At 40.4% G+C, this 20,082-nt stretch overlaps 1 protein-coding gene across 13 annotated transcripts; it reads right to left on the bottom strand.

The window, feature by feature from the left end:
- Positions 1–560: 560 nt before the first annotated feature.
- On the bottom strand, positions 561–18,684 carry LOC117486816. Of its 13 annotated transcripts, none has more exons than XM_034135376.1 (15): positions 18,487–18,684; positions 16,459–16,889; positions 14,660–16,298; positions 14,256–14,519; positions 12,632–13,069; positions 12,071–12,517; positions 10,582–11,046; positions 9,037–9,498; positions 7,584–8,012; positions 6,035–6,493; positions 4,994–5,013; positions 1,840–2,269; positions 1,232–1,495; positions 867–1,119; positions 561–777 (listed from the first exon to the last, which is right to left on the bottom strand). In XM_034135376.1, exons 2-14 carry the CDS (start codon positions 16,847–16,849, stop codon positions 981–983), a joined length of 5,847 nt encoding a protein of 1,948 aa, XP_033991267.1. In that variant the 5' UTR covers positions 16,850–16,889; positions 18,487–18,684; the 3' UTR covers positions 561–777; positions 867–980. The 13 variants fall into 13 exon arrangements, with proteins under 13 accessions (XP_033991267.1, XP_033991270.1, XP_033991271.1 ...); XM_034135379.1 differs by having other exon boundaries at positions 6,035–6,461; positions 7,993–8,012; XM_034135380.1 differs by having other exon boundaries at positions 7,584–7,992; positions 9,461–9,498.
- Between the last annotated feature and the right edge of the window lie 1,398 nt (positions 18,685–20,082).

Raw genomic sequence — 20,082 nt, 5'->3', positions numbered from 1 at the left:
ATGTTTTTATTGCTGTTGGTTTGGCTTTGCAAAAATGTGCCTCTTTAACATCGAAAGATAAGTGGCTGAAAGTGTTGTGCTGTTCCACCCTGCTGTTTCCATTCACTGATATTGGTGTTTGACGGATGGTAAAGTACAGCTGGACCGAGATCAATACACGTTTAGAACTATATTTGTCCGACCTGAGCTGAGAAACTTTGTCCAGGTTCCAGAGGATGGACTGTGTTTTCCATGCTGGTATGGAGGTCCACAGGAGGTTCAGTTTGACTCCATCACTGTGTGTGAGGGTGTAGAGCAGAGCATCACAGTCCACTGGTGACATCTCTCTGCAGGTCAGGTTGATCACATGATCCAAGGACCTCAGTAAACTGGGTATAATGGAACTGGCTCGAGCTTTGTAAATCTCCCTGATAGCAGTCAACACAAAGCTGGGACAGGGACTGAAAGAGTTTGAATGAACACACTTTAGTAAAAGAAGTAACTAAATGTATTTAAATATAAAACAGGATAAACGACTCTATTGATGACCTTTTAAACACAATCCTGTCCAGGTAGGGAAGCAGACGTGTGACGTTCTCCTGTAAGAAGGGGTTCTTCCTCATGTTCACAGTGAGGGTCTGAGCTGATGGATGCTGCAGTAGAAGATGGAGAAGCTCCCAGTTCAGAGAGAAGGGGGTCAGGTCTCCTCCTAACTTACTCAAGAAGGACCAGGTCAAGTCCTCATCCTGGAGTTCATGGAGCAGGGAGAGTAGCTGCAGGACATTCTTCTCACTCAGTCTGCAGGAAACAGTGTATGAATATATGTGAACATTAATATAATCTGCATGAATCATTGTGAGTGTATGAGGCTCCAGAGAGACTGTTACTTGATTTTGAGAGGGCCATCATGGAGCAGCAGTGGTGTGAGACCCAGAGCAGGAACACAGACCTCAGTCAGGTCTAACTGTCTCACTGCCCAGTATCTCAGCAGGGAAGCCAAGCTACTGACAACCTTCAACAACACTGTGTGATGGTTGGGCGGTCTGAGGGGAGAGAGAAAGCTCTTCAACAGTCACCTGACGGACCCCTCCCCATCTCCTCACCCAGCCACCCAGCAGCAAGGCCATGTCGTTAGAAAGCCTGGAAACAAAGAAAGATAATTGTACCATCATTTACCTTTATTACCTGAATTAACTGAACATTCAAAGAAATGGCATGATAACAATAAAAGAGTAACTGTTTAAATGCGCACTTGAGACTGTGTAGTTGTGTTGTTCGTCTGAAGAGAGCAAAGGCTCCCTTGACAGACATCGTTCTGGGTTTGAGGATGAGATCCACTTTAGAGCCACACAGCTGGAGAACTCTCCCCACAGACAGGCAGGTTTTCCTGGGTAACTCTCCTGATAGCAGCAGGGTGAACTCTGAGAGCTGCAGCAGAGAGGCCAACCTCTCAGCCTCCTCTCTGGATCTGACAGAGATGAGCGTACACACTCTCTGGAAGAACTCTGGACCACAGCTGAAACACAACAATATGGATGAACAGTGAGAAGGCAAAGCTCAAGTACAATAAATGCTGCACTGCCAACCATCTTATCTGCAAGGTCTTTAATCAAGAATGACATTTAAAGGAAATCAAATAGGATGACATAGTCTAAGTGCATGTGTGGTATTCCATGTGATAAAGCATTGCTCTGTCTGTTGTGCTAATTCATTACTAAACTAAAAAATCTGATTTATCTACAGAATATCCATTTCAGTGAATAAACTGCTTCCAATGTGTTGTTGATTTTTTTACTAGATCTTTTTAACGAACCTTTCTGAGGAATGCATTTAATATTATAAATATAGAGTATGACTGACCTGAGCTTTGAGATATAAGGCAGACACTGCAGCAAAGTCCTCACTTCACTCTCTCCATCTGAGCAGCCTCTCAGCTCCACTTGTTTCTTCTCTGGTTGGAGTCTCAGCACTTCCAGCAGGATGGAGGTCTTTCTCTCTGAGAAGTCTATGGACCAGACTGCAGGAGCTGACTGGAGAACAGACTGTAATGATGGAAGGACACTCAGACCTGTTTCAGTCTCATAGTCCTTCAGGTGGGAGTACAGACCCAGCAGGATATCAGACTGATATTCTTCATCATAATCATCATCATCCTCAGGATGAGATATGTCAGTAAGAGGGAATGTTGGATATGTGCACACTGATGATAACAGCTCCAGTGTCTTCTCTCCTGTCTGCTGCTCTCTCTCTGCTGCTGCACAGAACAGAGTCCCAAAGAACTTGACTCCACCTGAGAGTTCATCTGAGTCTCCAAACCAGAAACTGGAACGAGAATTGAACAGTTTGTTATCAGATGATATCAACAGCAGAGAAAGACTCTGATAGGGAGTGTTTCTGCTAAATGTCTACAAATACCTGCTAGTGAGCATAACACAGTAAAGTCCATCAACCTCATATTGAAGTAACTTTGCTGTTAAAAGGATCATATCTGGATTTTGGAAAGCTTTCAGTAAATGAACCTTTCCACAACATGTGTCATCACTTAGCTCTTCTACTGACTCACAACACAGACACTAATCCTGTTCCTCAAATCACTTCGTATTTGCTTCCCAGTGATTCTGTTCACCTGAGGGGATTTTACTTTGTGAATGAGTTTTGTATGTAAAATGATATTCCCAATATAATAATGTAAGAAGTGGAACAACAACATCTAGAGTCCCTATCATGTAGCAGAGAACATCACATCATGAAACTCTTCACTTTGCTCCTGAGATAATACACATGTGAATTAGAGTTTAGTAACACCTCCTCTGTCTCTGATGACTAGAAGTTAGGATTTTGTTCATGTGTCTGAAATCTGTATTTAAAGCTCACTAACAGTCTTGAGAAGTTTCATTAGAGTCAGTCAAGTTGAAGCTAGTATCTGTTAAAGAGGTAGATAAATGTAGTATTACTTGTTGTGCCTTTATACTTTTAATTGCTCTTTATTTAAAGTGGACCTATCATGCTATATTATAATAATATAGCATGATAGGTCCACTTTAAATTAAAAGAGATACGACCTCTTCTATCTGTGCAATAACATTTGTTTTTGTTACAACTGATTATTTATAAGCTGCAGAGATATGTTAAAAACTGATAGCAGTTCCATAATTTCATTATTCTCAAACTGATAGAAGACTGTGGTTTCAAATAATGACTGAACTGGGAAATGTTATTCATCTACATCATGTTCAGAAGTGAAGGACTATTGTCTCTTTCTGAAACACTGCCCATAATCAGATGTAATTAATTTTCTATTTCTAAAGATATCCACATAGAAAAATCAATATCATAAAATAAACAGTAATGGTCCCACCAACCTGAGCTTTGAGATATAAGGCAGACACTGCAGCAAAGTCCTCACTTCACTCTCTCCACCTGAGCAGCCTCTCAGCTTCACTTGTTTCTTCTCTGGTTGGAGTCTCAGCACTTCCAGCAGGATGGAGCTCTTTCTCTTTGAGAGGATTATGATCCAGACTGCAGGAGCTGACTGGAGAACAGACTGTAATGATGGAAGGACACTCAGGCCTGTTTCAGTCTCACAGTCCTTCAGGTGGGAGTACAGATCCAGCAGGAAACCACTCTGACATTCTTCATTATCATCTCCATAACCCCGTTCGTCAGTATGAGGGAATCTTGGATATGTGCACACTGATGATAACAACTCCAGTGTCTTCTCTCCTGTCTGCTGCTCTCTCTCTGCTGCTGCACAGAACAGAGTCCTAAAGAACTTGACTCCATCTGAGACTTCAGCTGAGTCTCCAAACCAGAAACTGAAACAAGAATTGAACAGTTTGTTATCAGATGATGTCAACAGCAGAGAAAGACTCTGATAGGGAGTGTTTCTGCTAAATGTCTACAAATACCTGCAAGTGAGCATAACACAGTAAAGTCCATCAACCTCATATTGAAGTAACTCTGCCGTTAAAAGGATCATATCTGGATTTTGGAAAGCTTTCAGTAAATGAATAGAAGTTAGGATTGTTCATGTGTCTGACATCTTTATTTAAAGCTCACTAACAGTCTTTAGAAGTTTCATTAGAGTCAGTAAAGTTGAAGCTAGTATCCGTTAAAGAGGTAGATGCATGTAGTATTACTTGTTGTGCCTTTATTCTTTTAATTGCTCTTTATTTAAATTAAAAAAGATGCAACCTCTTCTATCTGTGCAATAACATTTGTTTGTGTTACAACTGATTATTGATAAGCTGCAGAGATATGTTAAAAAGCTGATAGCAGTTTTATCAGCAAGTTTATTTATGTTCGTATGTGTCTTTATTTCTGAATGAGGCATGAGCATGATGGTGCTGCTGTCTCAGAGCTTAAGTTCTCTCATTAGGATTCACATCATTTCATTATTCTCAAACTGGTAGAAGACTGTGGTTTCAAATAATGACTGAACTGGGAAATGTTATTCATCTACATCATGTTCAGAAGTGAAGGACTATTGTCTCTTTCTGAAACACTGCCCATAATCAGATGTCATTATGTTTTGTATTTCTTAACAAATCCACATAGAAAAATCAATATCATAAAATAAACAGTAATGGTCCCACCAACCTGAGCTTTGAGATATAAGGCAGACACTGCAGCAAAGTCCTCACTTCACTCTCTCCACCTGAGCAGTCTGTCAGCTCCACTTGTTTCTTCTCTGGTTGGAGTCTCAGCACTTCCAGCAGGATGGAGCTCTTTCTCTTTGAGAGGTCTATGATCCAGACTGCAGGAGCTGACTGGAGAACAGACTGTAATGATGGAAGGACACTCAGGCCTGTTGCAGTCTCATAGTCCTTCAGGTGGGAGTACAGATCCAGCAGGAAACCACTCTGATATTCTTCATAATCAGAATGATATATGTGAGGAACAGGGAATGTTGGATATGTGCACACTGATGATAACAGCTCCAGTGTCTTCTCTCCTGTCTGCTGCTCTCTCTCTGCTGCTGCACATAACAGAGTCCTAAAGAACTTGACTTCACCTGAGTCTCCAAACCAGAAACTGAAACAAGAATTGAACAGTTTGTTATCAGATGATGTCAACAGCAGAGAAAGACTCTGATAGGGAGTGTTTCTGCTAAATGTCTACAAATACCTGCAAGTGAGCATAACACAGTAAAGTCCATCAACCTCATATTGAAGTAACTTTGCTGTTAAAAGGATTATATCTGGATTTTGGAAAGCTTTCAGTAAATGAAGCTTTCCACAACATGTGTCATCACTTAGCTCTTCTACTGGCTCACAACACAGACACTAATCCTGTTCCTCAAATCACTTCTTATTTGCTTCCCAGTGATTCTGTTCACCTGAGGGGATTTTACTTTGTGAATGAGTTTTGTATGTAAAATGATATTCTAGATATAATAATGTAAAAAGTGGAACAACATCTAGAGTCCCTATCATGTAGAAGAGAACATCACATCATGAAACTCTTCACTTTGCTCCTGAGATAATACACATGTGAATCAGAGTTTAGTAACACCTCCTCTGTCTCTGATGACTAGAAGTTAGGATTGTTCATGTGTCTGAAATCTGTATTTAAAGCTCACTAACAGTCTTTAGAAGTTTCATTAGAGTCAGTAAAGTTGAAGCTAGTATCTGTTAAATAGGTAGTTAAATGTAGTATTACTTGTTGTACCTTTATTCTTTTAATTGCTCTTTATTTAAATTAAAACAGAGATATGTTAAAACGCTGATTGCAGTTTTATCATCAAGTTTATTTATGTTTGTATGTGTCTTTATTTCTGAATGAGGCATGAGCATGATGGTGCTGCTGTCTCAGAGCTTAAGTTCTCTCATTAGGATTCACATAATTTCATTATTCTCAAACTGGTAGAAGACTGTGGTTTCAAATAATGACTGAACTGGGAAATGTTATTCATCTGCATCATGTTCAGAAGTGAAGGACTATTGTCTCTTTCTGAAACACTGCCCATAATCAGATGTCATTATGTTTTGTATTTCTTAAGAAATCCACATAGAAAAATCAATATCATAAAATAAACAGTAATGGTCCCACCAACCTGAGCTGTGAGATATAAGGCAGACACTGCAGCCAAGTCCTCACTTCACTCTCTCCACCTGAGCAGTCTCTCAGCTCCACTTGTTTCTTCTCTGGTTGGAGTCTTAGCACTTCCAGCAGGATGGAGCTCTTTCTCTTTGAGAGGTATATGATCCAGACTGCAGGAACTGACTGGAGAACAGACTGTAATGATGGAAGGACACTCAGACCTGTTTCAGTCTCATAGTCCTTCAGATGGGAGGCCAGATCCAGCAGGAAACCACACTGATATTCTTCATAATCAAACTCATCATCATCACCCTGTTTGTCAGGAAGAGGGAATGATGGATATGTGCACACTGATGATAACAGCTCCAGTGTCTTCTCTCCTGTCTGCTGCTCTCTCTCTGCTGCTGCACAGAACAGAGTCCCAAAGAACTTGACTCCACCTGAGAGTTCACCTGAGTCTCCAATCCAGAAACTGAAACAAGAATTGAACAGTTTGTTATCAGATGATGTCAACAGCAGAGAAAGACTCTGATAGGGAGTGTTTCTGCTAAATGTCTACAAATACCTGCAAGTGAGCATAACACAGTAAAGTCCATCAACCTCATATTGAAGTAACTTTGCTGTTAAAAGGATCATATCTGGATTTTGGAAAGCTTTCAGTAAATGAACCTTTCCACAACATGTGTCATCACTTAGCTCTTCTACTGACTCACAACACAGACACTAATCCTGTTCCTCAAATCACTTCTTATTTGCTTCCCAGTGATTCTGTTCACCTGAGGGGATTTTACTTTGTGAATGAGTTTTGTATGTAAAATGATACTCCCAATATAATAATGTAAAAAGTGGAACAACAACATCTAGAGTCCCTATCATGTAGCAGAGAACATCACATCATGAAACTCTTCACTTTGCTCCTGAGATAATACACATGTGAATCAGAGTTTAGTAACACCTCCTCTGTCTCTGATGAATAGAAGTTAGGATTGTTCATGTGTCTGAAATCTGTATTTAAAGCTCACTAACAGTCTTTAGAAGTTTCATTAGAGTCAGTAAAGTTGAAGCTAGTATCCGTTAAAGAGGTAGATGCATGTAGTATTACTTGTTGTGCCTTTATACTTTTAATTGCTCTTTATTTAAATTAAAAGAGATGCAACCTCTTCTATCCGTGCAATAACATTTGTTTGTGTTACAACTGATTATTGATAAGCTGCAGAGATATGTTAAAAAGCTGATAGCAGTTTTATCAGCAAGTTTATTTATGTTCGTATGTGTCTTTATTTCTGAATGAGGCATGAGCATGATGGTGCTGCTGTCTCAGAGCTTAAGTTCTCTCATTAGGATTCACATCATTTCATTATTCTCAAACTGGTAGAAGACTGTGGTTTCAAATAATGACTGAACTGGGAAATGTTATTCATCTGCATCATGTTCAGAAGTGAAGGACTATTGTCTCTTTCTGAAACACTGCCCATAATCAGATGTCATTATGTTTTGTATTTCTTAACAAATCCACATAGAAAAATCAATATCATAAAATAAACAGTAATGGTCCCACCAACCTGAGCTTTGAGATATAAGGCAGACAATGCAGCAAAGTCCTCACTTCACTCTCTTCATCTGAGCAGCCTGTCAGCTCCACTTGTTTCTTCTCTGGTTGGAGTCTCAGCACTTCCAGCAGGATGGAGCTCTTTCTCTTTGAGAGGTTTATGATCCAGACTGCAGGAGCTGACTGGAGAACAGACTGTAATGATGGAAGGACACTCAGGCCTGTTGCAGTCTCATAGTCCTTCAGGTGGGAGTACAGATCCAGCAGGAAACCACTCTGATATTCTTCATTACCCTGTTTGTCAGGAACAGGGAATGATCGATATGTGCACACTGATGATAACAGCTCCAGTGTCTTCTCTCCTGTCTGCTGCTCTCTCTCTGCTGCTGCACAGAACAGAGTCCCAAAGAACTTGACTTCACCTGAGTCTCCAAACCAGAAACTGAAACAGGAATTGAACAGTTTGTTATCAGATGATATCAACAGCAGAGAAAGACTCTGATAGGGAGTGTTTCTGCTAAATGTCTACAAATACCTGCTAGTGAGCATAACACAGTAAAGTCCATCAACCTCATATTGAAGTAACTTTGCTGTTAAAAGGATTAGATCTGGATTTTGGAAAGCTTTCAGTAAATGAAGCTTTCCACAACATGTGTCATCACTTAGCTCTTCTACTGACTCACAACACAGACACTAATCCTGTTCCTCAAATCACTTCTTATTTGCTTCCCAGTGATTCTGTTCACCTGAGGGGATTTTACTTTGTGAATGAGTTTTGTATGTAAATTGATATTCCCAATATAATAATGTAAAAAGTGGAACAACAACATCTAGAGTCCCTATCATGTAGAAGAGAACATCACATCATGAAACTCTTCACTTTGCTCCTGAGATAATACACATGTGAATCAGAGTTTAGTAACACCTCCTCTGTCTCTTATGACTAGAAGTTAGGATTGTTCATGCGTCTGAAATCTGTATTTAAAGCTCACTAACAGTCTTTAGAAGTTTCATTAGAGTCAGTAAAGTTGAAGCCAGTATCTGTTAAATAGGTAGTTAAATGTAGTATTACTTGTTGTACCTTTATTCTTTTAATTGCTCTTTATTTAAATTAAAACAGAGATATGTTAAAACGCTGATTGCAGTTTTATCATCAAGTTTATTTATGTTTGTATGTGTCTTTATTTCTGAATGAGGCATGAGCATGATGGTGCTGCTGTCTCAGAGCTTAAGTTCTCTCATTAGGATTCACATAATTTCATTATTCTCAAACTGGTAGAAGACTGTGGTTTCAAATAATGACTGAACTGGGAAATGTTATTCATCTGCATCATGTTCAGAAGTGAAGGACTATTGTCTCTTTCTGAAACACTGCCCATAATCAGATGTCATTATGTTTTGTATTTCTTAAGAAATCCACATAGAAAAATCAATATCATAAAATAAACAGTAATGGTCCCACCAACCTGAGCTTTGAGATATAAGGCAGACACTGCAGCCAAGTCCTCACTTCACTCTCTCCATCTGAGCAGCCTGTCAGCTCCACTTGTTTCTTCTCTGGTTGGAGTCTCAGCACTTCCAGCAGGATGGAGCTCTTTCTCTTTGAGAGGTCTATGATCCAGACTGCAGGAGCTGACTGGAGAACAGACTGTAATGATGGAAGGACACTCAGGCCTGTTTCAGTCTCATAGTCCTTCAGGTGGGAGGCCAGATCCAGCAGGAAATCACACTGATATTCTTCATCATCATCATCATCATAACCCCGTTCGTCAGGAAGAGGGAATGATGGATGTGTGCACACTGATGATAACAGCTCCAGTGTCTTCTCTCCTGTCTGCTGCTCTCTCTCTGCTGCTGCACAGAACAGAGTCCCAAAGAACTTGACTCCACCTGAGAGTTCACCTGAGTCTCCAATCCAGAAACTGAAACAAGAATTGAACAGTTTGTTATCAGATGATATCAACAGCAGAGAAAGACTCTGATAGGGAGTGTTTCTGCTAAATGTCTACAAATACCTGCAAGTGAGCATAACACAGTAAAGTCCATCAACCTCATATTGAAGTAACTTTGCTGTTAAAAGGATCATATCTGGATTTTGGAAAGCTTTCAGTAAATGAACCTTTCCACAACATGTGTCATCACTTAGCTCTTCTACTGACTCACAACACAGACACTAATCCTGTCCCTCAAATCACTTCTTATTTGCTTCCCAGTGATTCTGTTCACCTGAGGGGATTTGACTTTGTGAATGAGTTTTGTATGTAAAATGATATTCCAGATATAATAATGTAAAAAGTGGAACAACACCATCTAGAGTCCCTATCATGTAGCAGAGAACATCACATCATGAAACTCTTCACTTTGCTCCTGAGATAATACACATGTGAATCAGAGTTTAGTAACACCTCCTCTGTCTCTGATGAATAGAAGTTAGGATTGTTCATGTGTCTGAAATCTGTATTTAAAGCTCACTAACAGTCTTTAGAAGTTTCATTAGAGTCAGTAAAGCTGAAGCTAGTATCCGTTAAAGAGGTAGATACATGTAGTATTACTTGTTGTGCCTTTATACTTTTAATTGCTCTTTATTTAAATTAAAAGAGATGCAACCTCTTCTATCTGTGCAATAACATTTGTTTGTGTTACAACTGATTATTGATAAGCTGCAGAGATATGTTAAAAAGCTGATAGCAGTTTTATCAGCAAGTTTATTTATGTTCGTATGTGTCTTTATTTCTGAATGAGGCATGAGCATGATGGTGCTGCTGTCTCAGAGCTTAAGTTCTCTCATTAGGATTCACATCATTTCATTATTCTCAAACTGGTAGAAGACTGTGGTTTCAAATAATGACTGAACTGGGAAATGTTATTCATCTACATCATGTTCAGAAGTGAAGGACTATTGTCTCTTTCTGAAACACTGCCCATAATCAGATGTCATTTATTTTGTATTTCTTAAGAAATCCACATAGAAAAATCAATACCATAAAATAAACAGTAATGGTCCCACCAACCTGAGCTTTGAGATATAAGGCAGACACTGCAGCAAAGTCCTCACTTCACTCTCTGCATCTGAGCAGCCTCTCAGCTCCACTTGTTTCTTCTCTGGTTGGAGTCTCAGCACTTCCAGCAGGATGGAGGTCTTTCTCTTTGAGAGGTCTATGAACCAGACTGCAGGAGCTGACTGGATTACAGACTTTAACGATGGAAGGACACTCAGACCTGTTTCAGTCTCACAGTCCTTCAGGTGGGAGTACAGATCCAGCAGGATATCACACTGATATTCTTCACCATCATCATCATCATCATCATCATCATCATCATCAGGATCAGATATGTCAGTAAGAGGGAATGATGAATATGTGCACACTGATGATAACAGCTCTGGGGTCTTCTCTCCTGTCTGCTGCTCTCTCTCTGCTGCTGCACAGAACAGAGTCCCAAAGAACTGGACTCCACCTGAGTCTCCAAACCAGAAACTGGAACGAGAATTGAACAGTTTGTTATCAGATGATGTCAACAGCAGAGAAAGACTCTGATAGGGAGTGTTTCTGCTAAATGTCTACAAATACCTGCTAGTGAGCATAACACAGTAAAGTCCATCAACCTCATATTGAAGTAACTTTGCTGTTAAAAGGATTATATTTGGATTTTGGAAAGCTTTCAGTAAATGAACCTTTCCACAACATGTGTCATCACTTAGCTCTTCTACTGACTCACAACACAGACACTAATCCTGTTCCTCAAATCACTTCTCATTTGCTTCCCAATGATTCTGTTCACCTGAGGGGATTTGACTTTGTGAATGAGTTTTGTATGTAAAATGATATTCCCAATATAATAATGTAAAAAGTGGAACAACAACATCTAGAGTCCCTATCATGTAGCAGAGAACATCACATCATGAAACTCTTCACTTTGCTCCTGAGATAATACACATGTGAATCAGAGTTTAGTAACACCTCCTCTGTCTCTGATGACTAGAAGTTAGGATTGTTCATGTGTCTGAAATCTGTATTTAAAGCTCACTAACAGTCTTTAGAAGTTTCATTAGAGTCAGTAAAGTTGAAGCTAGTATCCGTTAAAGAGGTAGATACATGTAGTATTACTTGTTGTGCCTTTATACTTTTAATTGCTCTTTATTTAAATTAAAACAGAGATATGTTAAAAAGCTGATGGCAGTTTTATCAGCAAGTTTATTTATGTTCGTATGTGTCTTTATTTCTGAATGAGGCATGAGCATGATGGTGCTGCTGTCTCAGAGCTTAAGTTCTCTCATTAGGATTCACATCATTTCATTATTCTCAAACTGGTAGAAGACTGTGGTTTCAAATAATGACTGAACTGGGAAATGTTATTCATCTACATCATGTTCAGAAGTGAAGGACTATTGTCTCTTTCTGAAACACTGCCCATAATCAGATGTCATTTATTTTTGTATTTCTTAAGAAATCCACATAGAAAAATCAATATCATAAAATAAACAGTAATGGTCCCACCAACCTGAGCTGTGAGATATAAGGCAGACACTGCAGCAAAGTCCTCACTTCACTCTCTCCATCTGAGCAGCCTCTCAGCTTCACTCGTTTCTTCTCTGGTTGGAGTCTCAGCACTTCCAGCAGGATGGAGGTCTTTCTCTCTGAGAGGTTTATGATCCAGACTGCAGGAGCTGACTGGAGAACAGACTGTAATGATGGAAGGACACTCAGACCTGTTTCAGTCTCATAGTCCTTCAGGTGGGAGTACAGATCCAGCAGGAAATCACTCTGAGGGTTCCTCTTCAAATAATAAGAAACTATGTCGTTTAAAGTTATTGTTTGATATGTGCACACTGATAACAACAGCAGCAGTGTCTTCTCTCCTGTCTGCTGCTCTCTCTCTGCTGCTGCACAGAACAGAGTCCCAAAGAACTGGAGTTCACCTGAAGGTTCTGATGACTGAGGCACAAAACTGAAAACACAAGGAATCAAGAGATTGTGATGTTAGGCTTCTATCAAATACAAACTTTTCTCCATCAGCTGTGGTTTAAATTATGTTAAATTGAATCTGCAGATTACCATTTACCTGAGCTGTGAGATATAAGGCAGACACTGCAGCAAAGTCCTCACTTCACTCTCTTTATCTGAGCAGCGTCTCAGCTCCACTTGTTTCTTCTCTGGTTGGAGTCTCAGCACTTCCAGCAGGATGGAGGTCTTTCTCTCTGAGAGGTTTATGAACCAAAATGCAGGAACTGACTGGAAAAATGGCTTCAGTTTTTGAATGACAGCTGAACTCTCTTGAGTTTTGACATGTTGATACAAATCCAGAAGGATGTTATGCATATCATAGTTAAAAGAAAACAGAGAGATGAGGTTGTTCACTTCATTGTGAACGCTTTCTCCTTGAAAGTGAGTAGCTGCTTTCAGGCATAAATCCAGAAACAGCTGCTTTTCTTGTCTCTTCAGTGTCTCATAGCATCGCTCCTGGTCCTGTAATCCTGCACCTCTGAGGGTCATCCTGAAGCTGCATGATAACAAACACATGTGTCATTGCATGTACTGTAGAACTGTATAAACTGTACATGTAAATGTAAAACAAAGTTACAGCTGTTAATACTGTGCTAATGTTTAATATCAAATGCAATTGCAATATTTAATTCTCCACAGCTTTTGAAGAATTGCTGAGACAGTACAATTCTGGATGTCAACATAAGAGATAAAAGTTCAGATTCAACTGAAACAAAGAGCCCTGCCTGATTCTAAAAAAATACTGATGCAGTACTTACTTATTCAAACTATGTTTATTGTCTATTTATAGTTTTTAAGAATGCTGACTAATAAGTGTTAAAAAGAAAGGGTGAAAAGAAAATCTGCATTTAAATTGCTGCATTGAATACAAGACATACATAAAATCTGACCTAATTTCTGCTGTGATTAGGCTGAGTTTAACCTTAACGCTGATCCACATTTCAGAATGCAATGAAGACTTTCCCACCAAAAAAACTAAGATTTAGATTTCAACATGCACACTTACACAAGGATAAAACTTAAGGCAGTGGTTCCCAAAGTGTGGGGGGGGGCGTGACCAGGCAAATGAATGAGGCATGCTTGAGCTCACAGCTGCAACGCCGATTTGAGTATATCTGCAGCAAAAGGCAAGCCCACACCAGTCACTGAAAAGATGTGGTGGTTAAAGGTGTATTTTTTGTAAAAGAAAATGTTCAGGTTCCTTTTCTATCTCTCAGGGAGCTGGTTTAGTGAGCTGCATCTCTTTCTCTCTCAGTACACACACGGCTGCTCGTTAAACACCCGTCAACTTTAGCGTAATGAAACCTATTCAAAGTTTTAGATCCAATATTGTTTGACCACCATTTCCGCTATTTTACTAAAGGTTCATAAAACAATGTTTATATCTGTTAAATTGGCATGTGACTTGTTTTTTCAAAGAACCGGAATCTGAACCGGAATCTCTAAAATCCAAACGATCCCCAACCCTAAGTATTACACAGTTAGACTTTTAATAATTCCACTGTGAAGATGATTCGTCACTTTATTATGCATTTAGTTGTGTTAAATAAGAAGTTGCAGTTTTATAAATTATAATGTTTAAATAAATTCCAGTGGAGTTTGGAAGCTAAAGATGTGTATGTGGTTCGTAGGGGGGGCGGGGGGGGGGTGAATCCCACCACACAGAAACATAAGCTTCATACCTGAGTGAGCTGACGTAGGGCAAAGCCTCTAGCAGAGTCTCACACAGACTGTGGCAGTCAGGCTTCTCCCTTTCCCAGTGGAGGCAGATGTTAACCTTCTCACTTATCTTCTGCAGGACTGTCACTGCTCTTTCAAACAGCTTTCTGTCCCCCCCCACTGGAAGGTGCAACTGATTTCCATCAAGGCCAAGTAAGGTGATGTAGTCCATCTCCCCTTCGCTGAGAAGGAAGATCTCCCACAGCTGCCGTGGCAGAGAATCACACCTGCAATATGAAGAATAATCAGCTATCACTTTCTCATTACTTCTGTATATATATATTAAAGGTTACAACTTTGAACAATTCAATTCTACCAAATTAGAAGTGTTGTAATCTTAGCCGTAATAATAACTGCTCATCCATACCATTGGACATTTTGAAGGCATCCTAATAGTGGTCTCATTCCTTGTTGTGATATCGTGACGTCCTCAAGGTTCAGCCATATTTTCCTCTCCTTGGACTGAGTGATCACATAGGCCACAGCACAGCAGGGGTAAGGATCGAGACTCTCTCCACTGAGGTCAAGACGATACTCCAGTTTTTCCAGAAGGTTGATGCATGCTTCAGGACACTGGGACTCAAACAAGCACTGGCATAGGAACAGTATGCGCCCACTGTCCTCAGGCTCAGGCTCATCGTTTTCACACAGACTAGGAAGGAATGTGGATATCACTTCCTTGAAGAACCAGTTTGATGTATTCTTGAGCTCCTCCGCAGGAATCAGATACTCCATCAAACTAGGGCTCTCCTCAGTCAACAATCTACACATGTAAGGGATCAGATGTTTCATGTGCTTCTTCTCCTCAGTGAGGCATTGCTGAAAAACATTACTGATTAAATCTGGATTCTTCAAGAGCCACAGTGCTGCAAAAAACTCCTGCATTGTGTAATGGAGAAATGCATAGGTGGTTATTCTCTTAGTACGGCTTCGTGCGACTTTGATGGCAAGTTGTTTGAGCAAGGAGAGGACATGGCTCTCTCCAGAGGGACGTAGTGTCAGGTTCACAGTTTTTCCTTCAGTTGCACGAAAAGCAACCTCAGCCAAAGACAGTATCTCCTCACTCTTGCTTTCGATGAAGGCATTTAGATCAATGTATTTTGTGTTGCTGTTTCTTTTGAGGCAAAAACGGAAAATGTTGATGTAGATATCAGTTATACAGCAAGGCTTTTGAAAGTCCTCTGATGTCTCACATAAAAAGCATGCAGCCACCATCAGTGCATACATCGGTACATGGCAAAGCGTGAACAACTCCACGTTGCTCAAAACCCTCTCCTTTCCCTCACGTAGCATCGCAGATATGTATGTTTTTATGGTCTGCTCACTAAAGCCTTTCACTTCCACTCTGAGAAAGTCCTCAGACAGAAGGTGGTCTTCATCAGCTGGTCTGCAAGTCAAAACGACCTTGGAGTATTGTAGCAAATCTTTATCTACAAGTCTCTGCACTACTGGTGAAGACTGTGACAGATCTGTGATTCCATCAAAAATGAGTGTAACATTGTCAGAGTTATTCTTTATGTCCTGTAAGACCTCGTCTTTGCCTTCATCTGGCTCACTGAACTCATTGAAGAGAAGTTCCTCCAGGCTCTTGATGTTGGATATGTTTCTCATGTCAAAGTAAAACATGTAGTTTAGCTCCTTGTCATCTTTTTCTGTCCAGAGTTTTAACATTTCATGAACGAGTGCTGTCTTTCCAATCCCAGACTTACCAACCAAGAGTATGTTTTTATCTGTTTTAAGCAGGTCACTGGGAGAAATGTCTGCTTTGTCCTTAGGGATGTAGGTCCCTAGCTTTTTAGGACGGCTCATCCTGCTTTTCTTGCTCTTAAATTTCTTTATTTTAGAGGCAGAAACACTTCCTTGTGTGTCCAATACAAGTGGCATGTACGACAGATCAGGCTTGTTGTTTCCTTCAAACAGATCTTTGTTTGCCGTCCAAAACGCTTTTGATATTTGTTGTGCTTTTGACTTCAACTTTGCCTGGTAACGGTGGCACGGTGTTGGACCTAAAATAAAAACAACAGTAAGTAAATAAATATTGTAAATTGCATGCTGTACCCTCATACTAAATAGTGGATGCATATTTCCAGATGACACTGCCCATCAAACATCAGCAATGAAGACCTGATACACTTTCTATATTAGTTATATAACTATATTACGTACCTTGTAGGTAGTTTTTTCCCATTTGTGCGTCTTCCTTGAAAGCGAAGCAGCTGATCCAGTGGTGCAGGTCGAACGTCTCGCTCTCAGCAGAAGCTACAGTCTGTTTCTCAGGGAGAAGCGATGTCCTCCCCAGGGTCCTCTTCCTCATCATGTAAATAATTTCGAGAAATATATAGCTGGCTTTCTCCCCCTTATCGGTTACAGAGTCTAGAAGTTTTCTGTTTTTATTGTAGTCATTCCCTTCTGCTTGTATTATGCAGACCTCTTCGTCACGTAACACTCCTTGCTGTTTCAAGTTCTCTAGAATCACTGACTGATTCTTTAATGTTTTCACAAGATGGCGTCTGGCCCCCCTGACGTACTCTACAGGTGACTGTGTTGTAGAAGCCATGTTTCAGTACTTCGGTGTCTTCTGCTTCAACTTCAATGATCTAGAGAACAAAAGAATGGTTGAATGAAATGTAATATGAACTCTTTTGTTTAACATCCAAAAAATAACGTAAATCTGTAGATCTAAAAGGAATAAAATAAATTCAGGGCAGATAAGAAGAGCAGGGGGGAGGATCTGGCGTCAATGATACAGTTTTTCTCATTGGCTCACTTCTTTAAACAGTCTTGACCTTCTCTTAACTCTATGTGTAATGGTTACAACTGTTTCATCACAACTCTGTTGCACGTATGCAAATTAAGTAACTCACACAAAACATTGAATTCATGCCAACAAGTTGTTACGTGCCAATACAAAGAAAATGGATAGCTGTTTTGTCCTAGTGTGAACAGTACTAGTCAAAACAGTAACATGCTTTTTCACCACCAGTCAACACTTGAAATGTTCTAACATACAAGTCTCTGAACATATAAATCCCCACACACACACATATAACAAAGACTATTAAACTCCTGTTGTGCAATACTACTCATGTGCAATATATATTTACCGTAAATAGCTGTGAAATGTATACTACCACCTTTTATACTTTCACCTGGCTGCTATATCGCTAAACTGTTATTGTTGCTGGATGTAGATCTTGTAAATTGTGTATTCCTAGTATTATATCTTTAATATATATCATTTCTTTATGCATGCTTCTTGAGAGATATTAAGCTATCTTTGTCTCTTTGCTGTAACAATAGTACATTTCTCCTCTGTGGGACGAATAAAGGAATTCTGATTCTGAACACAGTCCAGGTCAATGCTGTTAAGGAAAACCGTTAGCTGTCTGTTACAAGTACAAACTAGTATATTTACTTTAACGTTTATTACCCTTAAACCTCAAATACAAGGTACACATTTACAAATATGAGTTAATTAGTAGTATAATTTCCTTTTTAAATAAATAGGTAACTGTTAGCTTGGCAGTTTGTAAATCCATCAGTGACGTTATTAGAACCGTTAACTTTATGCTATATTGCTTAAAGCTACACAGTTAGCTAACTTATTACATCAAAAATATAACATTCTGAAAATACTTACAAATAAATGAGTGACGTACATCTTCTTTGGGTGTTTTTCGACGCAGGTAAAATAATAAGACATCATTAACCCCCATTAAACTGAATAATTTAACACTGTGAGTTCCGTCCGTTAACGTTTTGGTTAATGTTTCCGTTAGTACTGTCACATCCGGCTGTTCCATTCAAAATAAACCCTAACCACTACAGGACGTGACAAAAGCAATTTATCACATTTTCTTCACAAATCAAACGTTATGGGCCATTTTCACAAGTTTGGTGCTGGATTAATGCTCTGCTCTGATACCTGAGATATATAATATCTATGTTTCTGATACACTTTGAGCATAGTTGGGAAATAAGTTAACTAAAACACACTGAAATCTTAAAACAGGGTGAAGAGCTAATAACTAAAGTAATACAAGTTGAAAACATAATGATCATCCACAGGTTGTGTCTTTAAATGAATGATTCCTTGTGCGATGATATCGGGAAGACAAGAGTAGGCCTGTGTGCTCTGTTCATATGAAAGATAGCTAAAACGCTGTTTGTCCTGTTCTTCTTTATTAAACTTACCTGTGTGGCACAGAGAGAGCTTCAGGGATTTCTCTCTGAGGTAAGATGTCGACGTTTTTCATGAATCCAACGGTACAGCCTCGTGCTCAATGTCTGAATCCTCCCTGGTTTGCATTACTTTCACTTTTGATGCACAACCGCACCTGTATGCTGTTACGTGCCGTCGTGTTTGTGTGTGTCTTTCTCTCTCTCCCTCTGATTCCCCAGGTGCAGCCTGATTGTCCCCAGGTGCAGCCTCTCTCCCAGGTGCTCCAAATCCCCAATCAGGGCCTCCATATAGGACCTGAGGAAGGCTGCAGTCGCTCTCCCTTTTCTCCTCTGGCTGCATGGGTGCAGCACGTCGTCTTGGGTCTCTGTGTGGGACCTGGTTGTCTATATTATTGTTGGATTAAATCTCATGTGTGAACAAAGAGATCAGTTTCCTCTTTCTTCTCGTGCTGGTCGTTCTGTGTTTTGTTACTCCCCTTGGTACCCCTAGATTTTGGAGGGAACGTAACAAATGGGGGCTCGTCCAATCTTTGAGACAAAGAGTGAGTATCTGTTTGTGGTTTAGCGTTGACATTGTGTTTGGTAGCATTGCCCCTGTTGGGGCAGGCGTTTCAGGGTTTCGGCCGCTGATGTTTGCCTTTAAAGTCGCCTCGAGCCCGGCACGCTCCAGAAGATAGTTAGGTAAGTTTGGTAGGCAGGATCTGGGGAAGTTTGTTTAAAAAAAAAAAAGAAAGAACAATTGTAAGTAGCCGTTGCTAAGGATGGCTTTTGTTTTGGAGCAGTTTGTGGCCAGTCCTACTGTGGGTCAGCTAGACTGGTGTAGGAAGGTTGATTTGCGGTTAGTTGCTGACCATTATCACGTTTCTGTCTCCTCTGCTCTTGTTAAAAGTGAACTCAAGGCTACTTTGATAACTGGACTGGTTGAACAGGGGGTTTTGAGTCTGCCTACTTCAGTGGAATCTCCTGGAACGGTGGCCGGGGCTGTAGCAGCAGAGTCTCCTGGTGGAGGCCGCGTTGGTGTTACTCCAGGTGTTCAGAGTACTACGGAACAGGCAAAACTTTTCAACATGCCTCAGTTGGACTCGTTTTCGGCAGGGTCCTCACCTACGGGGTCTAAATTAGATGCCAGGGTAAAAGTGCGTATGGCTCGTCTACAGTGGGAGAAGGAGGAGCGTGATAGGGATTTTCAGCTCAGGAGGGAGCTGGAGATCAGGAAGTCGGAGTTGGAGATCAGGAAAGTGGAGGCAGACACTGCTGTCCGGATGCGTCAGTTAGAGCTTCAGGCAGCTGGGGGGGGTGATTCTGCCGTTACATCTTCTGGTCCTGCTGCCTCCTTCGACGTGAGTAGGCATATTTCTTTGGTCCCTGTGTTTCGTGAATCAGAGGTGGAGATCTATTTTGGTGCATTTGAGCGCATTGCTGCTGCTCTGCTCTGGCCAGAAGACGTGTGGGCTATTCTTTTACAGTGTAAGCTAGTCGGCAAGGCTCAAGAAGCTTGCTCTTCTCTTTCTGTCGAGGATAGTTTAGTGTATGAGAATGTTAAAGGTGCTGTTCTCAGGGCATATGAGCTTGTGCCTGAGGCCTACAGGCAGCGTTTTCGCGGCCTGA

The sequence above is a fragment of the Trematomus bernacchii genome, unplaced genomic scaffold, assembly GCF_902827165.1.
Source record: "Trematomus bernacchii unplaced genomic scaffold, fTreBer1.1, whole genome shotgun sequence".
NCBI classification, from domain to species: Eukaryota; Metazoa; Chordata; class Actinopteri; order Perciformes; family Nototheniidae; genus Trematomus; species Trematomus bernacchii.
The sequence above is the reverse complement of the archived record's forward strand: the minus strand, read 5'-3'. Positions and strand labels throughout refer to the sequence as shown.

Coding starts and splice junctions, on each gene's coding strand:
- LOC117486816 (XM_034135376.1), bottom strand. CDS start 16,849: ATGGCTTCTACAACACAGTCACCTGTAGAGTACGTCAGGGGGGCCAGA. Junction 16,299..16,458: donor GGGAAAAAACTACCTACAAG/GTACGTAATATA, acceptor TTTTTATTTTAG/GTCCAACACCGTGCCACCGT. Junction 2,270..4,993: donor TTTCTGGTTTGGAGACTCAG/GTGAAGTCAAGT, acceptor ATGAACTCTCAG/GTGGAGTCAAGTTCTTTGGG.